Source organism: Palaemon carinicauda, chromosome 34 (genome assembly GCF_036898095.1).
Source record: "Palaemon carinicauda isolate YSFRI2023 chromosome 34, ASM3689809v2, whole genome shotgun sequence".
Taxonomy (NCBI): Eukaryota; Metazoa; Arthropoda; class Malacostraca; order Decapoda; family Palaemonidae; genus Palaemon; species Palaemon carinicauda.
Window position 1 is genome coordinate 12,251,752 of NC_090758.1, and position 22,500 is coordinate 12,274,251.

The following is a 22,500-nucleotide window of genomic DNA, read 5'->3' on the forward strand; positions in this document are numbered from 1 at the left end:
ACGATGACTTTAAGAAGTTGGCACGATACTCACTTCCTGGTGTTGGGGCTAAGCATTTTCATCGGCTCTTCCTTTGTTTTTCTTCTTTATTCTATTTCTTTCGATTTTCTTTTCCCTTTTTCAACATCAAGTATATATTGTCTTTTCTTTTCTTCTATCCTTTCCTCCTTAAATAGAAAGTTTCATATTATTTTCCTCTTTACGATAATCAGGTCTTTCGAAATTCCATTCACTTTGGCCGCCATTTGCTTTCTTAAGGTGCGATTAGATTGGAGATTACTCTCTCCCGAGAGACGGCTACTCGCGTGCGACTTTCTCTACAGTGTGTTTATACTACCAGAAAGTTTTTCTCTCCGAGAGCTGTGAGTGAGTGTCGCGAGAGAAAGTGTCTGAGAGTCGGGCAAGATTTCTCGCGCATCTATTTACATTGGAGCCAGTGCTAGTCGACAACTAGCGAGGGTTGAGAGAACATGTCTCAAAAGTGCCATGTTGCTGCTGCATTAATAATTATGAACGAAGTGGAAAAGAAGTATGTGGGTCCGAAAATGGATAAGCAGAAGGGGAGAAGATGGGGTACATTGTTTGAGGAAGATACATCGAGCTATAAGAACTTCGTATGTTTGGGGGTTCCTGTTTCCAAATTAATACTTCCAGTTTGCTCTGCTTGATTCCCGTTTCCAGATTCCGGTTTCCTTTGTTGTACTCCCTCCAATTCGGAGTTAGGCAGTTCCTGAAGAAATAAAGAGTTTTTATATAACACTGTGTAAACACCAAAAAATGCTGGAGTGAGCAGTAAGTGAGGGAGGGTAGGTTAGGATAGGAAAGCATAACATATGAATACATAGTAACTAGTGCACGTGCCCGTTAAATCCAAATATTCAAATTAAATATTTAAATTTTAATCATTTATTTAAATTAAATATTTTTAATATTTTTTTAAATAATAATAACACAAATGATCTAGTGCACGTGCCGTTAAATTCAAATATTTAAATTAGATATGTAAATTTTAAGCATTTATTTAGATTAAATATATTTAATAAAATTTAATTTTTTTCAAATAATAGTAACACAAATAATCTAGTGCAAGTGCTCGTTGAAAATAACGGGTATTGAAGTGTGTGTGTGTGTGTTTGTGGGTAGTGTTTTTTTTTTTTTTTTTTTTTTTTTTTTTTTTTTTTTTTCACACTAATTATATCTTCAGCTCTACTCCCACTTTTTTTCTTCTTTAATTTTCTAGCTTCAGTACACATTAGACTCCGGAGATTGTGCCATTTCCTTGTAATTTCTTTTTTGCTAATTCCCAAGTTTTCAGCTATTCCTTTAATTTTACTAATTTTCAGCTCTTTGTTTCTTTACTCAGGCAAAGTCACATTCCACAGTTCAGGAAATTTCTCGTATTGCTGAATTAATGCAATTGTTTGGTCTTTATCCCTTTGGGCTCTTGGTAGGTTGTCCCCTATAGTCGTTTTAAGCTCTCAATCGCTTGGAGGAACTGGAGCAGTGAGAATTTTTAGTTCATGGAAAATATTTTTTAAACGTATGTTATACCCATGAAAAAGGGGTAATTACTATAAAATGTATATCATTTCAAAGCTAAAAACATGTTCTTCTCCATATGTTAAAATGGGCATAAAAGGATTTGAACTACTGTTTTTTATCATGTTAGTAATATGAGGAAAGAAGAACACAACTCGGTCTGCCTGTTTATTTTACTTAACTAAAATGGAATATTTTGTATCTAAATCATCTCTAAATCCATTAGTTTTTGCATTAATCGCTAGTTGAAGTTTCATGATATAATATGGGTATTGAATAAATGCTTTTCGAACAGCGGTTTCTGAATAACGAAGGTATAGAAATGAATAGGTGTAATTCCAGGGGAAATTAGAAGTTTTATAGCCAGTCTTGGCGACACTGGATAAGGTATTGAGCCTATAAAAGTTGCCAAATTGTAATTTTGAAGTAGCACGAGAACAAAATAAATGTAGTCGATCTTGTATCTAGAAGTGTTGAACTTTACAAGTGCTTTCATACATTATAAAAATATATAGTATCATTAATATTTTTCAATAAAAACATATACAAACACCACATTTTTGAAAGATATATAGTAAAAAGTTTTATGCTGTACGGCAACTGGCGATCGTCAACGACCTTGACACACGCTGGACAGAAATGAAGCATGGTCAGTGCGACAGCACCTAAAGCAGACCACCTCTGCTTTCATTTCATTTGTTTTGTCATTTTATTTTACTTCTTTGGTTTGTGTTTATAACAATGGGATTTTTATATAACAGTAACATTACAAATTATAAAACAAGAATATTCATTCAATACCCGTAGCTTTACCATAATCCTACCTAAACACACAAAATACAAAAGACCTCTCTCTCTCTCTCTCTCTCTCTCTCTCTCTCTCTCTCTCTCTCTCTCTCTCTCTCTCTCTCTCTTTATATATATATATATATATATATATATATATATATATATATATATATATATATATATATATATATATATATATATATATATATATATATATATATACAGTAGATACATATACATATATAATATATATATATATATATATATATATATATATATATGTATGTATGTATGTATGTATATATATATATATATATATATATATATATATATATATATATATATATATATATATATATATATATATATATATATATATATATATATATATATATATATATATACACTATATATATATAATATTTGTGTTCTTATGAAACTATTTTTCGTTCTAGATCAGTGGTTCTTAAACGTTTTTGCCTTGCGCCCCCCTTCTGCATTATATTAAGCATAGATCCCATGCCCCCCCTCCCCACCCTTGAAATTTTTGCCAAACTAGAAAGTACCGTATGTATGTATGTATTGTTTTTATAAACAAAGTGTTGCGTTTAGTATGCTAATGTACATCATTGGTTATGTTAGTATATGAATGAATGATAGATTTTTATTTCATTGCTGTTAATTTTTCTTATAGGAATGCACTGTACTATATTTCAATAAAATAAACATTGTTCATAGAAAATGGATAAAATAAATATATGATGAAACAAAATATTATCCTTATCTTTTTTTCAAACTGTTTTAGCATCATACAGATTACAGTCATTACATTGATAGAAAATACTAGAAAAATACTAATTACTGCAAAAATGAACATAAGTTTTACTCTCAATACAATAATTCATGGATCATGACCACATCGAAAAATATTACACATCCTCCTTAGTGATTAATTTATCTATATTTATGTAGTATTGTAAAACAAAAGACATCACAATTACTACATTTTCATTGTCACAATTTTAACTAGCCAGTGGCCTTTTGGACTTCGTGCTACTCATCAGTGGAATGGGTAATACTGGCTCTTTTGAGCAACTACTATGGGTTTCACAGACAGTGCAAGTGCGATTTTTTGCAATTATTCTGTAACGAACAGACGTATCAATACGAGATGTTGCTATAGGGTATTACACCCAGTGAGGAAATTTATAGGGGTATAATGAATCGTTAATTATTAATTATAAAGACACTTGCCCCTATGCCAAAGGGCAAAATCTCAATCATCCAGTCACAAAACCGAACAATAATATACAGAACCTCTACCTCCACCCCCTCCCTCCCTCTCCTTTCATCCCTCACCTGCTCTCCCCCTGCTTCTAGCTATCTCTCTCCACCTCCACGCCATCCATCCCTCTCCGTTCTTTCCCTTCCCTTCATGCTCTCTTTCTGAGAAGGTAGCTTAAGTTGCAACTTATTTTGTATGATTGTTTTTTTATATCAAGCACTCTATCTATCTTATCTAATTATAATATTTATTGTTGTAGATATGGAACAATTCAATTGGTTGTTACCTACCAGATGACTGACTGCTTTATTCACTGGTTTGTTCATCTCTCTCTCTCTCTCTCTCTCTCTCTCTCTCTCTCTCTCTCTCTCTCTCTCTCTCTCTCTCTCTCTCTCTCTCTCTATGGTATTGGTTATGTAAATAATTATTAGATTGATAGAAAAAAAAATCGTAAAAAAATATGTTTAAATCAAAGCAACATTCAGAGAGAGAGAAAGAGAGAAGGAAAGACGTAGGGCAGGTGAGGGAAGAAAGGAGAGGGGAGGAAGAAAATGGGGGTTGGAGGTGAAGGGGGTTGTAGGCAGGTGGATCTCTTCCAACCTGGTGTTCGTTTTCTTGCTTGGCTAATGAGTTTTGCCTCATGGTATAGGTACAAAAGTCTTTATTATTCACAATAAATGATTCATGATACTCCTATAAATTTCCTCACTGGGTGTAATACCCTATAGCAACATCTCGTATTGATACGACTGTTCGTTACAGAATAATTGCAAAAAATCGCACTTGCACTGTGTGTGAAACCCATAGTAGTCGTGGAATATTTGGTGGTGTTTGGCTCAATGCACTTCGGAGATCGCTTGCCACATCAAGCTTATTTCTTTTCTTCGTTTTGATTCCAAACAAATTTACGAAGTTATTCACATACATGCAAAATAAATGAATATTTAATTGAACATTCAGACTAAAAAATCTTAATAGAGAAATAACTAGAATTTAATAAAAACATTTATACTGTTGCTATATATAACATACAAAACTAGTTGAAAACATAGTCTTTCATGTGGACAATGATTTCTTCTAAACATCTTCACGTTTATAAGGATTCCAAATGCATATATAATTATATATATCGTAGTTAATCATTTGCATTTATATATATATATATATATATATATATATATATATATATATATATATATATATATATATATATATATATATATATATATATATATGTGTGTATGTTGTGTTAACTCCCCTTTTCACACCTCAAATAAATGAACACCCTAGTTATAGGTATATCAAATGAAAGTAATATATTATGCAGGTGAAATAATGATAACGTACAATACATTTGCATAAGCTGGTAAGTCATACCATGATATGAACAAATTTTTCTGCTCTTTCACGTGTTACATACACATTTAGATTTTTGATACTGCACATAGCTTATCTAAAATAGTAAAACAGTTACAAAGGAATGAATGAACATACAGTAAACACACACACGCCCAAAAAAAAGAAAAAATACCTCTAAATCAAAATTACACTAAATACATTAAAAGTAATGTAGTAATTACCAGTACTTGATAATAGTGTAAATATATTATAAAGGACTTGAAAGTCCTCACTACTTCGTTTGACAGACTAAGCCAGACTACTGCAACCCTTTGTTATTATAAGAGCGGGTGAGATGAACAATAAGGTGGTACAAGACGCATTCAGTTCCTGAGGAAACGTTTCTCTGACCGCTCTCATCTAAGGGTTAGCCTCACGTGTCACTTTGATGACTTTTGGCATTTATTAATTGAGTTTTGGCATGTTTTAAGATGATAATTAAAAAAACATATGGAAGCAGTGATAATGTTTTTGACTATTTTGCAATTAATGATATAAAAAAAATGGCACATTCTAGCAGCCCTGCTTGCGCCCCCCTTGGAAGCTCCTGGCGCCCCCCAGTTTAAGAATCACTGTTCTAGATACAAGAAAATTTTCCATTGCATAATTTTTTTGCTTACTGCTGTTCAGCCAATTATGGGTGTATTTTTACATTAACTATTTTATGAGAGAGAGAGAGAGAGAGAGAGAGAGAGAGAGAGAGAGAGAGAGAGAGAGAGAGAGAGAGAGAGAGAGAGATTAGGAGTGGATGAAGGACCTGCATACGGAAGGTTATCAGGAAGGTGTGGAAGACTGTGGGGAGTCGAGATGCCGAGTTCATGATCAAACATGAGGTTTGGTACTTCGAGGGCTACGGTTGGTCCGGGGGGGAGGTTCCTATGAAAATTTGGTCTCATAAAGTGACAGAGACAATTACGTACTATCAAATAAAATTTCATACTTGTTGATAGAAAAATCTTCATCCGTATGTATCTCTCTCTCTCTCTCTCTCTCTCTCTCTCTCTCTCTCTCTCTCTCTCTCTCTCTCTCTCTCTCTCTCTCTCAAATAGGATACTGTAATACTACAGCGCAAGATAGTAGATTCACAGTTTTCAGTAAATCAAGAAGGAAATATCGTATTATATTTAATCTTTGCATGTCACATTATAAGGAGATTACAACTAAAGTATATACATTATATATATATATATATATATATATATATATATATATATATATATATATATATATATATATATATATATATATATATATATATATATAAACAAAGTTACGGATACGAAGGAAATTTGAGACACTAGAGATCCCCCAGTGTTTCAAATTTGTATGTAAACGCACAGACACACACACAAACAAACAAACAAACACACACACACACACACACACACACATATATATATATATATATATATATATATATATATATATATATATATATATATATATATATACATATATATATATATAAATATATATATATATATATATATATATATATATATATATATATATATATATATAAATATATATATATATAAGGTGTACACGTTAGCCGTATGAAAAACCATTGCTGCTATAACTAGAAAACATTAGCAATTGTCATTGCTTGGCATAGGCAACTAATTATTACCGCATTCGAGTATGCACACCAGCAACAGATACACACAAACAAACAAGCACACACACATAATGTGTGTGTGCTTGTTTGTTTCTGTGTATTTGTTGCTGGTGAGCTTACTCGAATGCAATAATAATTAGATTCACTTTTGCCAAGCAATGATAGTTGGTAATGTTTTACAGTTACAAGAACAATGGATTTTCATGCCGCTAATGTGCGCACCTTACGTATATATAACGGATTTTGACCGAAGCGAAAAATCTATTTTTGGGTGAGATGGCCATGTTGTCCTGATGGAAGTTCCTATAGGGTAGCTTCCTTGGGTATATTACAACTACGGCGATATTCCCAGAGAATTTACCTTAAGGTACCCAGAATTCTAACTCCTGGAGCGAATATCCTTAATAAAAGAACCAGGGATATCGCGAAATATCAGAGGACGTATTCTTGACACGATACATGGCAATCTGCACCCCGAACAGAGATAACACTTCGAAGGGGTCAATTGGCAAGAAAACGAAAACAAGAAAGAAAAGGAGAGCCGCTCGCAAGGTATCTCTCCTGTCCCGTTTCGTAAGCGTGCATTGCGCCGCTCACGGCGCTATCTGTATTCTTTGTAGCGATACACGAGGTGTTACAGATACTGTATGTAGGGAGGGGTCCTACAGCCCTTTCATAGAAAGGGAAGGGCGGGTACATCAGGACGACATGGCCATCTCACCCAAAAATAGATTTTTCGCTTCGCTCAAAACTTGTTTTTTGGGCTCAAGCCATGTCGTCCTGATGGAAGTATACCAGAGCATTACTGTATCTGTGGATTCTCAAAACGTGCCGTACTTCCCGGAGGTATTTCCCCGGTCCACTAGACCTAGAGACCTAAGATTTTACAGTCATACATCTTTTCAACTAACCATAAACCATGTTAGTGCTTCCTACCCCCTATAGGGAAGAGTCCTACTAGACTCTGGAAAAGTCTCGAAGAGTACATACACCTATGTATGAATAACACACAAGCCAATATAGTGGTCTCACCCTATATCATGTAAAGCATAGTTTGTAAAGAACCACTGCGTCAATATGAAATATCGACCAGTTCTCCGTTCAATACTGTATTGGACAAAGGTTTATATCCGAGTAGGAGGAAACTTGCACATCCGCCTCCGTCCCCTTAGGGCATGGAGTCCTCCCGCTAGGGGAAAGCATAAACCAATGCAAAAAACGCTTGCATAAAGGAACAATCTATTAGAATTATCCCAGATAGATATACATAGTACGTAATGCTCAATTATTATCAATAAATTGACACAGGTGAAGGAGACGCAAGGTTCACAAGAACTAGTTTATTGACAATCAATAAATAAAACAGGTTAACAACAATTATATATATATATATATATATATATATATATATATATATATATATATATATATATATATATATATATATATATATATATATATATATATATATATATATATATATATATATATATATATATATATATATATATATATATATATATATATATATATATATATATATATATACATATATATATATATATATATATATATATATATATATATATATATATATATATATATAAGAGGAGGAAAACCAAAAAATAAGCATAAGCATGATAGTAAACAGAAACTTGTTTATCTGAAAGAAAAATATTAGCGCCACTTTTAACATACCGAGGTATCAAAATTGTAAAAGTCTGTATTGCTAATCAGTCACATTAGCGTTGGAAACGCTCGGCACACATGTCTGCACTTATGCTAAGTTCACCTTTGAAAGTGGAACAGTCAACGTGGGCAACCCCGTGCCCTCACACTTAGTTTGTAAAACAGTTTGTAACTACACACTCACCCCGGAATTAATCCTCCCAATTAAATCCACTGTTCCTCGCAGAGTTAAACAGCAGGGTTAACGACACAACCCACTGCTACCACAGACCTCTTTAGTTGCTCCACTTGCTTCGCATAGTGACGAAAGAACACTCTGGAAGACTTCCAGCCAGTGTATGAACGAAGATGTTCAAAATCCATACAATTAAAGAAATTTAAGGATGAGGCAACTTTCCTCGGATTGTGACCTGCGGGTGTACTGTCAGGATCCGCTCTGCGAACAAAATATGTGATTTTCGCCCTGAGTTGTTTCAGTGATAAATTTGAGCCTGATGTTTCTCCCCTGAATAGTTGACCACCCCTGAAGTCTGAAGTTCTACGAAGATAGACCTTTAGGCATTCTACTGGACATAGAGATGCATCTTCTTTCAGAGGGCAGATTCTCCAGGGACCCCACCTGATGGTGGGTAACTCGTTCTTGGCGAGAAACGTAGGATCCGGAAACAGGTTCAGCTCTCCCCCATCCAAGAACTGAACGCGACCTTTCTCTCGAGAGAGGGTTACAATCTCACTAACCCTGGCCCCGGATGCGATTGCAAATAGGAAAATAACATTTTGGGCAAATCCTTTACGCACACTCCTCATTGTTCAACAGTGAAGCAAAATGAAGAACTTTGTCTAAAGACCATGAAATGGGCTTTGGAGGTGCTGAAGGTCTGAGCCTAGCACAGGCTTTCGGAATGTTATTAAAAATCTCGTTAGCGAGGTCGACCTTGAAGGCATATAAAATGGGTCTTATCAAAGCAGATTTACACGTTGAAATCGTTTTAGCTGCTAATCCTTGACCATGGAGGTGGATGAAGAAAGATAAGCAGAGGTCCGTCGAGATCTCTTGCGGATTCTTCGCCTTGACAAAGGCCACCCATTTTCTCCAAGATGACTCATTTTGCCTTCTAGTAGATTTGCACTTATATTCCTCTAGGAAGTCTATACTGTCTTTCAAAATCCCGAAACGCTTTCTCACCGCTAGGGAGAGAAAATCATGAGCTGCAGGGTCCGGGTTTTCTGTAATGAAGCGCAGACAGTCAACTTCTGGACTCGCTGGGTCAGAACTGGATCTGGTAACGGTAGAAACTTCAGCCGTAGTTCCAATGCCAGAGGGAACCACACGCTATTCGGCCACTTGTGAGCCACTATTGCCGCTACTCCCTTGAAGGATCTCAGTTTGTTGAGGACCCTCAACAGAAGGTTGTGAGGAGGGAACAGGTAAATCCTGGACCATCTGTTCCAGTCGAGGGACATCGCGTCCACTGCTTCCGCCAAGGGGTCCTCGTACGGGGACACGTAAAGGGGTAACTTCTTGTTGTCTTTCGTCGCAAAGAGATCTATATGCAGTTCTGGGACTTGACTCAAGATGAAGGAGAATGATCCTGCGTCTAGGGACCATTCCGACTCTATCGGTGTGAACCTGGATAGAGCGTCCGCTGTCACATTGCGGACTCCTTGAAGGTGAACTGCCGACAGGTACCACTTCTTTTCCGCCAGTCGAAACATGGCCAACATCACCTGGTTGAGAGGTGGTGACCTCGATCCTTGTCGATTCAAGCATCTCACAATCACCTCACTGTCCAGCACCAACTTTATGTGGGTCGAGCGACGCGGGGAGACTTTCTTCAAGGTAAGGAGTACTGCCATAGCCTCCAGAAAGTTTATGTGAAATGTCTTGAATAGATTGGACCAAGTCCCTTTGGCCTTCTTCCGATGAGAATGACCTCCCCACCCCTCCTTCGAGGCGTCTCTGTGAATAGTCAACGAGGGGGGAAGTGGCTGAAGAAGTACCGACTTCTTTAGTTGCCTGGCTTGGGACCAAGGCCTGAGAAGAGTACGTAGACAAAGCGGAATTGATCTTCTCAGATCTCTTCGCGCGTTTGATGCATAATTTCTCCAAACTCCGGTTGCATCCTTTAGCTGTGCTCTTAGCACCGGGTCTGTTACTGAAGCAAACTGGAGAGAACCCAGCACTCTCTTCTGTTCATGTCTTGATATCCTTTCGGAATCCAGAAGTCTCTTGACAGAGGCAGCTATCTCCTTCCTCTTCTTCGCCGGGATGGAGAATCGGTGTGACACTAGGTCCCAGTGGATTCCCACTGGAATTTTTGAGATGGAGAAAGTCGACACTTTTCTCTGTTGATCTTGAAGCCTAGATACTCTAGGAACTGGATCACCTGCAGAGAAGCTTGCAAGCATTCCGTCTTGGATGCTGCCCACACCAGCCAGTCGTCCAGGTAGGCTACCACCTCGATTCCCTTTAGGCGTAATTGTTTGAGAGCTACGCTCGCAAGCTTCGTGAAGATCCTTGGGGCTATGTTTAGCCCGAATGGCATAGCTTTGAAGGCATAGAGTCTTCGATGTAGCTTGAACCCTAGGTAGGGGGAGAGACGGCGATTGATTGGAACGTGCCAATAGGCGTCTGACAAATCTATGGAGATGGTAAATGCCCTCTTGGGCAGTAAGGTCCTTATGAGTTGCAGTGTTAGCACCTTGAACTTGCAGTTCACTATGAACTTGTTAAGTGGCAACAAGTCCAGAATGACTCTGAGTTTTTCTGAGTCCTTCTTGGGAACACAAAACAGCCTCCCTTGGAATTTGATGGACTTTACCCTTCGGATCACTTTTTTCTCCAACAGTTCTTGAATGTACTCCTCCAGAACGGGGGTGGAGTGTTGGAAAAATCGAGGGCACTGGGGTGGAGTGCTGTACCAGCTCCAACTCAGTCCATTCTTGAGTAGGCTGTGGGCCCAGGGATCGAAGGTCCACCGATCCCGAAAATTCTGAAGTCTCCCTCCTACGGGTATAACCTCACTTTGACTGCTGTCCTGAGGTCTGTCCTCCCTGACCGCGACCACCCCTGAATCCCCTCCCCCTTGAGTGGCGCCTAGACGAGCCTCTGGCTGCTCCTCTAGGCTTTGCTCGAAAGGTAGTTGACTGCCCTTCGAACGTTGGGTTAAATGCCGGGGACTGCGTCGACACGGCTTGGGGTACCCACTGGAATGTGGTCGGGGTTTGTGCCACCATCTGGGGCACTGAAGGCATAGGCAATTGCTGTTGCTGTTGCTGTCTGAATGGCTTGGCTGGCTGAGAGGGTAGCCTAGTCTTCTTAGTCTTCCTCTTTGGTTGGGGACCCTCATCCGGGGAAGACTTTCTCTTGAGAGATAAGCCCCACTTCGGGAGAAGGTTTCTATTCTCCATGGCAGCCTTATCTACAACCTCCTTGACCGATTCGCTAGGGAAAAGGTCTTTGCCCCAAATGTTGGAGGAGAATAGTTTCCTTGGCTCGTGCCTCACCGCAGCCGAGGCGAACACAAACTCCCTACAAGCTCTCCTCGCCTTGACGAAGCTGTAAAGGTAATTCGTCACTGTGGCCAGATGAATCTTAGCCACTACCATGAACATCTCATGAACCTTGGGGTCACTTGCCATTGTCTCAAGAGTGGTTTGAAGAGACATTGAGGCAGCCAGTCTTTCTTTCGTCTCGAGCTCCCTTCGCAAAAGAAAGTCAGACAGCTTGGGGAGGTTCTCACCGAACTGACGTCCGGCAATGTCAGCCTCCAACTTCCCGACTGAAAAGGTCAGATGGACGTCCTTCCAGTCCTTGTGGTCCAAGGGTAGGGCCAGAGACAAAGGTTTATACTCCTCCAAGGAGGGGCATGGCTTGCCAGCCTAGACTGCTTTTAGCACAGCCGCAAACCCTCTTTGCATAAAGGGGAAGGCTCTAGCAGGAGAGGACACAAAGGAAGGGTGCTTCTTAGTCAAAGCAGGAACCTTTGAGTTTGTGAAGCCCCTCTCTTTCATCGAGCACGATAGCAAAGCTTGAGCCTTAGCATGGTCCATAACTATGACCTCTTTCGGCTCTGTCTCCTCCTTTGAAGCTGGTTCCTTCCTCAGACGGACATAGCAGTCCGGATACAACCCCTTGCTGGGCCAGAATTCCACCTCCTAAAGGGGAACTGAGCCCAACTTCTCCGACATGACGATCTTTCCAGTCGTCATCGGCATGTGCTCAGCATACCTCCAAGGGTTAGCATCAGAGCACAAGGGAAGGTCTTTCACGCTGAGCCTCTTCTGGGGCCCACGTGATGCTGCAATTCTCCGCATCTCCAGCTCCATTGCAGCCGCCTTCTCATTATTCTCCCTCTGCATCTGTTGGATCATTCCAACGATGGAGGAAAGAGTCTTTCCAAGCTCTTCTCGGAGAGCGGACGATGTTGAGGGAATAGGTTCAGAGGCCTGAACCGGAGTAGCCGACATCTCGACGGCCTCTTCCTCTTCAATGTCTGGAGCCTGATCTTCATCCTGGTCTTCTGCCAGAAGGTCCTCTTCCAGACGCTCGGACACCTCCGACATCCTGTCGTCCAACTGGATGTCCTGCAGGGCGACCGCAACTTCAGCATCCACAGGGATCTGAACTACCGGTATCTCCACTTGAGGCTGGGGAATCACTGCCTCAGCTGACGCTCTGGGGAAAAGGTAAGCCCTCATCTTCTCACTTGGAAGATAGGGCCCAGAGGTGTTCTTCTGGAAATCCCTTACCCAGGCACGAAGCTTCTCCCTTGCTACATCCCTTGACTCCGCCGTCCTAGGGGAATCAAAAGCCTCAGCAATCAGGTTTGTGCACACGGTACATACCTGCGGGTCCCAATATCGGAGATCACCTTTGGAGACAGCGCATGCTGCGTGCCTCCTACACAAATCATGTCCGCAGAAGTTCTTGCTGCGGACGATGCAGAAGACGCTTCCACACTTCGGATGGGCCTCTTGTAAAGAGAAGAAATTTCCATGAGTATCAAGTGAACTACGTATCACTGGATATACATAGCTTCATAATTAAACGGAAAGGAAAGACACACACTTGTGTTTCCCGCACAGTCAATTGCTGCAACCTTCCAGATAATAAGATCGTATGGTTAATCTATCTTAGAGCAACCAATGAAAAATTTCCAGAGGAAACAGGTGTAGCTCACACCTAAAGGATGATTTTAAAATACCGGATAGTAGACAAGAAAGAACTCACTTTCTTTATCTGTAAGGCAACACCAAGGGGCTGTGCAAGATAACACAGGAGTGTTAGAAAACACAGTGTTGTAACAATACTATACTATAGTTTTCTCCCTACAGTATATACTATACTGAAGAATACTGGTTACAGTATAGAAGGTAATGGCCGGCACACATCTTAACTAGATCTAAAGTATACTACTTAAGAGCTATAAGGCGGCAGAACGCTGGTTCAAATGCATGTGCCGGCCGGCAACTACACAAGGTAGCACTCGGCTGCCGGCCACCACTCGTAGCGACCGGCAGACAATGGCGTGATAATAGCCGGCCGGCAAAGGTATACAACCGATGCCGGCCGGCAGCAAAAGAACCAGAAAACTCCGACTGCCCGGCTGCCGGCCACTTAGGCCGGCAGCAGGCTAGGGTACAACACTAGAAGAAAACAGAATGGATGCCGGGATAAGAGACTGTACTACCTCATAGCCCGGCAACCCGAAAGAGTGCACATAAGGAAGGGGAGAATATAATTTCAGGCTTCCTGACCAATGCCATCTGGCTCTACAGACAAACATGGATGAGGGACCAAGACAGGTCCGGGGAGCACTCAAAGCAGAAGACCTTTGCCGGCCGGCACTCTCTGCCGGCCGGCAAGGGACTAAGTAAACTCCACATCCTAACCTATGCTAGGTACAGATGTAGAATGACGGACAGTAATGTAATCCCTAGGCCATCACAGAGGAAAGAGGGGGAAAGGACGAAGAGGTTCCTACCAACCCTGCTTTAGTAATGAATCACCCGCAGCCAAGAAAACTCATCTTAGCCTAAGGGAGATCCGACGAGGGAGGCCAGCAATACTTGCCAACCCCCGCAGGACCAAAGCAAGGAAGGTGTTGCTATTCCCAGAAAAAGGATCCTATCCTCGACACCGAGAACAGCAACACTGGACTAGTCTGCTAGATCACAAGAAGAAGGAATCATCTCGTACAGAAACCTTCGAAAGTGACCTAAGGAGGCTAAGCCTCCTATGTCTGTGTCAGTCTAGCAAGGGAGTCTCAACCACAAGCCAGACATAACAGACTCAGACTAAGAACTCTGATGTTCTGCCCCCTCTCTGAAACCAGACTTACTGGAAACAGGAAGGAACAGCAACACACTAATATAGCTGTATCGGAAATTAATTCAGATACACCACTAGGGTTTAGCCCAAGGCTTAAACAGAGGGAAAGGGATTGCACACCTTCTCCGAAGAGAAGAGAGCAACCGGGGAGTGTGAGAAAGTATACTAAAGCCCCATAGGCAACTTAGCCTAGGCGCCAAGAGAATCGATTACCTAAATCACCGAAACTCACTCGTATACTATCTTGGAAGAAATCAATATAATCTTAAATGTATAAAACTGCCTAAAGCTTCAATAAAATTTTTAAAACACTCGGAAATCTAAATATCATGCAGGAAAGTACTAGGGCCAAACGACTAGGCTACACGGTCTAGCGTAGGCCAGAATCGGCAAATCCTTCGCCAAGACAAACAATACTAAAAGCATCATATAAAGAAATCCTAAGTAACGCTAAACAGCGGAAATTATTAAAGCGAAACAGCCGGGAACGTCGCTCTGGCTAACTAAATAACTCATACCTAGCGAGCGACAGCGTCCAGGACGCCTCCGGTAGGCAACAGCTCTTGTAACAAAGATATTACTATTAATCACTTTGAAAATTACCAAGAGCCTACATTTATACATAAAAGAAATAATACTCAACTTATCAGAAGCAGAAGAAGTTGGAGAAAGCATAATTAATTGATTAAATCCAGGAATTGCGAGAAACACAGGAAAAAACACCGAGTTGTTGAGCTACGCAAAAAGGAATACAGATAGCGCCATGAGCGGCGCAATGCACGCTTACGAAAGGGGATAGGAGAGATACCTTGCGAGCGGCTCTCCTTTTCTTTCTCGTTTTCATTTTCTTGCCAATTGACCCCTTCGAAGGGTTATCTCTGTTCGGGGTGCAGATTACCATGTGGAGTGTCCTCTGATATTTCGCGATATCCCTGGTTCTTTTATTAGGGATATTCGCTCCAGGAGTTAGAATTCTGAGTACCTTAAGGTAAATTCTCTGGGAATATCGCCGTAGTTGTAATATACCCAAAGAAGCTACCCTATAGGAACTTCCATCAGGACGACATGGCCATCTCACCCAAAAATAGATTTTTCGCTTCGCTCAAAATCGTTATATATATACACATATATATATATATATATATATATATATATATATATATATATATATATATATATATATATATATATATATATATATATATATATATATATATATATATATATATATATATATATATATATATATATATATATATATATATATACACTGTATATGTATATGTATATATATATACATATATATATATAATATATATATGTATTTTTGGGCTCAAGCCATGTCGTCCTGATGGAAGTTCCTATAGGGTAGCTTCCTAGGGTATATTACAACTACGGCGATATTCCCAGAGAATTTACCTTAAGGTACCAGAATTCTAACTCCTGGAGCGAGTATCCCTCTTGAAAGGGATATCGCGACATATCAGAGGACGTATTCTTGACACGCCACAGGGCAATCTGCACCCCGAACAGAGATTTCATCTCGCAAGGGGCGATTGGCAAGAAACGAATTCGGGAAAGAAAAAGGGGGAGCCGCTCCCAAGGCTCCCTATCTTCCGATTCGTATGCGTGCCTGGCGCTAATCCTGGAGCCATCTCCATTCCTTTTTGCGTAGCTTAACAACCCAGTGTTTTTTCCTGTGTTTCTCGCAAATCTTGGATTTATTCTACTTTTCATGGCTTCTCCGTCTTCGTCGGCCTCTGATAAGTTGAGTATAATGTCTTTTATGTATAAATGTAGGCTCTTGGTAATTTTTTGAGTGATTAATAGGATTAATCTTTGATACAGGAGCCGTAGCCTACCGGAGGCGTCCTGGACGCTGTCGCTCGCTAGGTATAAGTTTAGTTAGTCAGAGCGACATTCCCGGTTTTTTTGCTTTAATAAATTTTAGCTATTTAGCATTACATAGGATTTCCTTCGTGCTTAGTATTATTTTGGCGAAGTATTCGCCATTCTGGCCTATGCTAGGCCATATAGCCTAGTCGTTTGGTCCTAGTACTTCATGCATGATTTTGGTTTTTCCGAGTGTAATAAAAATTTTATTGAAGCTTTAGGCTATGTGTTATACATTTAAGACTATGTGGAATATTTCCAAGATAGTATACGAGTGAGTTTCGGTGATTTAGGTAATCGATTCTCTTGGTGCCTAGGCTAAGTTGCTTATGGAGCCTTAGTATACTTTATCATACTCCCCGGTTGCTTTCTTTTCTTCGGAGAAGGTATGCAATCCCTTTCCCTCTGTTTAAGCCTTGGGCTTATCCCTAAGTGGTTTTTTCCGAATTTATTTTCGATAAAACTATACTGGGGTGTTACTGTACCTTCTTGTTCCAGTAGTATGGTTCAAAGAGGGACAGAACAACACAGTTTTTTAGTCTGAGTCTGTGTTTGTCTAGCTTGGGGTAGAGTCTCCCTCGCTGGCCTGACACAGACAAAGGGGGCTTAGCCTCCTTAGGTCACTACCGAAGGTTTCTGTGGATATGATTCCTTCTTTTGTGATCTACCAGACTAGTCCATGTTGCTGTTCTCGGGGGAGGATAAGTTTCTTTCCCTGGGAGTAGCAACACCTTCCTTGCTTTGGTGCTCTGGGAGCTGGCAAGTATTGCTGGCCTTCCCCCTTAGATCTCCCTTAGGCTAAGATAAGTTTCTTGGCTGCGGGTAATCCGTCACTAAAGCAAGGTTGGTAGGACCCTCTTGTCCCTTCCCCCTCTATCTCCGTAATGGCCTAGCCATTACAGTACTGTACGTCGTTCTACATCTGGACCTAGTATAGGTTAGGATGTGGAATTGACTCAGCCCCCTGCCGGCCAGCAGAGCTGCCGGCCGGCAAGGATCTTATTTTGAGTGCTGCCCGGACCTCCCTTGGTCCCTCATCCATGCCTGCCTGTAGAGCCAGACGGCATTGGCCAGGAAGCCTGAATTAGTTTCTCCCCTTCCTTATATGCACTCTTTCGGATTGCCGGGCTTGGAGGTAGTGTACACTCTTATCCCGGCATCCATCCTATTTTTCTTCTAGCGCTGTACCCGACCCGGCTGCCGGCCTATGAGGCCGGCAGCCGAGCAGGTGTAGTCCTCTGGTTCTTTTGCTGCCGGCTGGCATCGGTCCTGTACCTTTGCCGGCCGGCTAATGTCTGCCCTTGTCTGCCGGTCACCAAGAGTGTTGCCAGCAGCTGGGTACTACCTTGTGTAGTTGCCGGCCGACATTGGCTGTTGCCGACCGGCACATGCATTTGAACCAGAGTTCTGCCGCCTTATAGCTGTTAAGTAGTATACTTTAAAGCTAGTTATGGTGTGTGCCGGCCGGCAGGTGCCGGCCGGCACGTATCCTCCTATACTGTACTAGTATTCTTCAGTATAACATATACAGTAAGAGGAAAACTATAGTATGGGTTTTGGTACAGCACTGTGTGTTCTAACACTTTTGTGTTTCCCTGCACAGTCCTTTGCTGTTGCCCTACAGATAGGAAAGTGAGTTCTTTCCTGTCTATTATCCAGGATTTTAAAATCATTGCTTAGGTGTGAGCTCCACCTGTTTCCTCTGGAAACTTTGCATTGGTTACTCTAGAAGAGATTAACCATCTGATTTTATTATCTGGAAGGCTGCAACAATGGGTTGTGAGGGAAACACAAGTGTGTGTCTTTCCTTTCTGAATTGTTATGCTATACTATGCATATCCAGTGATACATAGTTCACTTGATACTCATGGAAATTTCCTCTCTTTACAGAAGGACCCTCCTAAGTGCGGAAGTGCTTTCTGCAACGTCCGCAGCAAGAACCTCTGCGGACATGAGTTTTGTAGGAGACACGCAGCATGCGCTGTCTCCAAGGATGATCTCCGGTATTGGGACCCTCAGGTATGTACTGTGTGCACTAACCTGATTACTGAGGCCTTTGATTCCCCTAGGACGGCGGAATCAAGGGATATAGCTAGGAAGAAGCTTCGTACCTGGGTAAGGGGCTTCCAAAAGAACACTTCTGGCCCTTATCTTCCAAGTGAGAAGATGAGGGCGTATCTTTTCCCTAGGGCATCAGCTGATGCAGTGATTCCCCAGCCTCAAGAGGAGATCCCCCAAGTTCAGATCCAGGTGGATGCTGAAGTCGCGGTCGCGATGCAAGACATCCAGTTAGATGACAGGATGTCTGATGTGGACGAGTGTCTGGAGGAAGACCTCCTGGCAGAAGTCCAGGATGAAGTTCAAGCCCCAGACGTTGTAGTGGTAGAGGTCGACGAGGTGTCGGCTACTCCGGTTCAGATTCCGGAGCCTATTCCCTCAACATCGGCCGGTCTTCCAGTAGAGCTGGGACAGGCCCTCTCTTCTATTGTTGGAATGATCCAACAAATGCAGAAGGAGAATCAGGAGAAGGCGGCTGCAATGGAACTGCGAATGCAGTGCCTTGCAGAATCACATGGGCCCCAGAAAAAGCTCAATGTGAAAAACCTTCCCTTGTGCTCAGATGCTAACCCATGGAGGTATGCTGAGCACATGCCGATGACGACTGGAAAGATCGTCATCTCGGATAAGCTGGGCTCAGTTCCCCTGGAGGAGGTGGAATTCTGGCCCAGCAAGGCATCATATCCGGACTGTTATGTCCGGCTGAGGAAGGAACCAGCTTCAAAGGAGGAGACAGAGCCGAAGGAGGTCATAGTGATGGACCATGCTAAGGCTCAAGCTCTACTTTCATCCTCGATGAAAGAGAGGGGCTTCGCTAACTCAAAGGTAGCCGCATTGAACAGGAAGCTCCCTTCCTTTGTGTCCTTGCCTACTAAAGCCTTCCCCTTATTACAGAAAGGGTTTGCGGCTGTACTAAAAGCAGTCGAGGCCGGCAAGCCTTACCCCTCCCTAGAGGAATGTAAACCCTTGTTGCTGGCCCTGCCTATGGACCACAAAGACTGGAAGGATGTCCATCTTACGTTCTCAGTCGGAAAGTTGGAGGCTGATATTGCCGGACGTCAGTTCGGCGAGGACCTCCCTAAGCTGTCTGACTTTCTTTTGCGAAGAGAGTTCGAGACAAAAGAAAGACTGGCTGCCTCAATGTCTCTTCAGACTACTCTCGAGACGATGGCAAGTGACCCCAAGGTCCATGAAATGTTCATGGTGGTGGCCAAGACTCATCTGGCCACAGTGACGAAGGACCTTTATGGCTTCGTCAAGGCAAGGAGAGCTTGTAGGGAGTTCGTGTTCACCTCGGCTACGGTGAGGCACGAGCCAAGGAAACTAATATCCTCCAACATTTGGGGAAAAGACCTTTTCCCTACCGACTTGGTCAAAGAAGTTGTTGATAAGGCCGCCTTGGAGAATAGAAACCTTCTCCAGAAGTGGGGCCTGGCTATCAAAAGAAAGTCTTCCCCGGATGAGGGTCCTCAACCAAAGAGGAAGACTATGAGGACTAGGCTACCGTCTCGGCCAGCCAAGCCTGTTAGACAGCAACAGCAACTGCAATTGCCATTGCCCCCAGTGCCCCAGATCGTGGCACAAACCCCGACCACTTTTCAGTGGGTACCCCAGGCCGTGTCGACACAGTCCACGGCATTCACCCCATCGTTCGAAGGGCAGTCTACTTCCTTTCGAGCAAAGCCTAGAGGAGCGCCAGAGACTCGTCTAGACGCCCCTCAAGGGGAAGGGGATTCAAGGGTGGTCGTGGTCAGGAAGGCAAGACCTCAGGACGGCAGTCCAAGTGAGGTGATACCGGTAGGAGGGAGACTTCTGAAATTTCGGGATCGGTGGACCTTCGATCCCTGGGCCCACAGCCTACTCAAGAATGGACTGGGCGGGAGCTAGTACAGCACTCCACCCCCGTGCCTTCGGTTTTTCCAACACTCCACCCCCGTTATGGAGGAGTACGTTCAAGAACTGTTGGAGAAAAAAGGTGATCCGAAGGGCGAAGCCCATCAATTTCTAAGGGAGGCTGTTTTGTTATCCCAAGAAAGACTTGGAAAAGCTCAGAGTCATTCTGGACTTGTCGCCACTCAACAAGTTCATAGTGTATTGCAAATTCAAAATGCTAATACTGCAACACATAAGGACCTTACTGCCCAAGAGGGCATATTCCGTCTCTATAGACTTGTCAGACGCCTATTGGCACATTCCAATTAGCCATCGACTCTCCTCCTACCTAGGGTTCAGGCTACAACGAAGACTATACGCCTTCGGAGCCATGCCATTCGGGCTAAACATAGCCCCTAGGATTTTTACGAAGCTTGCGAGCGTAGCTCTCAAACAATTACGCCTAAAGGGAATTCAGGTAGTAGCCTACCTGGACGACTGGTTGGTGTGGGCAGCATCCGAGACAGAATGCTTGCAAGCTTCCAGTCAAGTGATCCAGTTCCTAGAGTACCTAGGCTTCAAGATCAACAGAAAAAAGTCTCGACTTTCTCCATCTCAAAAGGTCCAGTGGCTGGGAATCCACTGGGACCTTTTGTCACACCGTTTCTCCATCCCGACGAAGAAAAGGAAGGAGATAGCAGGTTCTGTCAAGAGACTTCTAGATTCCGAAAGGATATCAAGACGCGAGCAGGAGAGGGTACTGCGCTCTCTCCAGTTTGCTTCGGTGACAGACCCAGTGCTAAGAGCACAGCTAAAGGATGCAATCGGAGTTTGGAGAAGTTATGCATCAAACGCGCGAAGAGATCTGAGAAGACCAGCCGCTTCGGCTAAGTACTCTTCTCAGGCCTTGGTCCCAAGCCAGACATCTAAAGAAGTCGGTTCTTCTTCAGCCACCTCCCCCGTCGGTGACGATTCACTCAGATGCCTCGAAGGAGGGATGGGGAGGTCACTCTCATCGGAAAAAAGTCCAGGGGACTTGGTCCAAGCTATTCAAGACCTTTCACAAAAAACTTTCTAGAAGCTAGGGCAGTGCTCCTTACCTTAAAGAAAGTCTCCCCGCGTCACTCGATCCACATAAGTTTGGTGAGGGACAGCGAGGTAGTTGTGAGATACTTGAATCGACAAGGATCTAGGTCACCACCTCTCAACCAGATGATGTTGGCCATCTTCCGATTGGCGGAAAAAAAGAAGTGGTACCTGTTGGCAGTTCACCTTCAAGGAGTCCGCAATGTGACAGCGGACGCTCTATCCAGGTTCACACCGATAGAGTCGGAATGGTCCTTAGACGCAGGATCATTCTCCTTCATTCTGAATCAAGTTCCAGAACTGCAGATAGACCTCTTTGCGACGAAAGACAACAAGAAGTTGCCCCTGTAAGTGCCCCGTACGAGGACCCCTTAGCGGAAGCAGTGGACGCAATGTCCCTCGACTGGAACAGATGGTCGAAGATTTATCTGTTCCCTCCTCATAACCTTCTGTTGAGGGTCCTCAACAAACTGAGATCCTTCAAGGGAGTAGCGGCAATAGTGGCCCACAAGTGGCCGAACAGCGTGTGGTTCCCCCTGGCATTGGAACTGTAGCTGAAGTTTGTACCGCTACCAGATCCAGTTCTGACCCAGCGAGTCCAGAAGTCAACTGTCTGCGCTTTATTACAGAAAACCCGGACCCTGCAGCTCATGATTTTCTCTCCCTAACGGTGAGAAAGCGTTTCGGGATTTCGTAAGCCAGCATTGACTTCCTTGAGGAATATAAGTGCAAATCTACTAGAAGGCAATATGAGTCATCTTGTAGAAAATGGGTGGCCTTTTGTCAAGGCGAAGAATCCGCAGGAGATCTTGACCGACTTCTGCTTATCTTTCTTCTCCACCTCCATGGTCAAGGATTGGCAGCTAACACGATTTCAGCGTGTAAGTCTGCTTTGACAAGACCCATTCTATATGCCTTCCAGGTCGACCTTGGTAACGA

At 42.4% G+C, this 22,500-nt stretch overlaps 1 protein-coding gene across 1 annotated transcript in view; it reads left to right on the plus strand.

Annotated features, from left to right (window-relative positions):
* The window catches only part of LOC137626708 (tropomyosin-like), a 78,858-nt gene that overhangs the window by 44,067 nt on the left and 12,291 nt on the right, over positions 1 to 22,500 (plus strand). Inside the window, exon 3 of the mRNA XM_068357716.1 lies at positions 14,657 to 14,804. Within this exon, the coding sequence (XP_068213817.1) occupies positions 14,657 to 14,804 (148 nt within the window). The remainder of the gene's footprint in view (positions 1 to 14,656; positions 14,805 to 22,500) is intronic.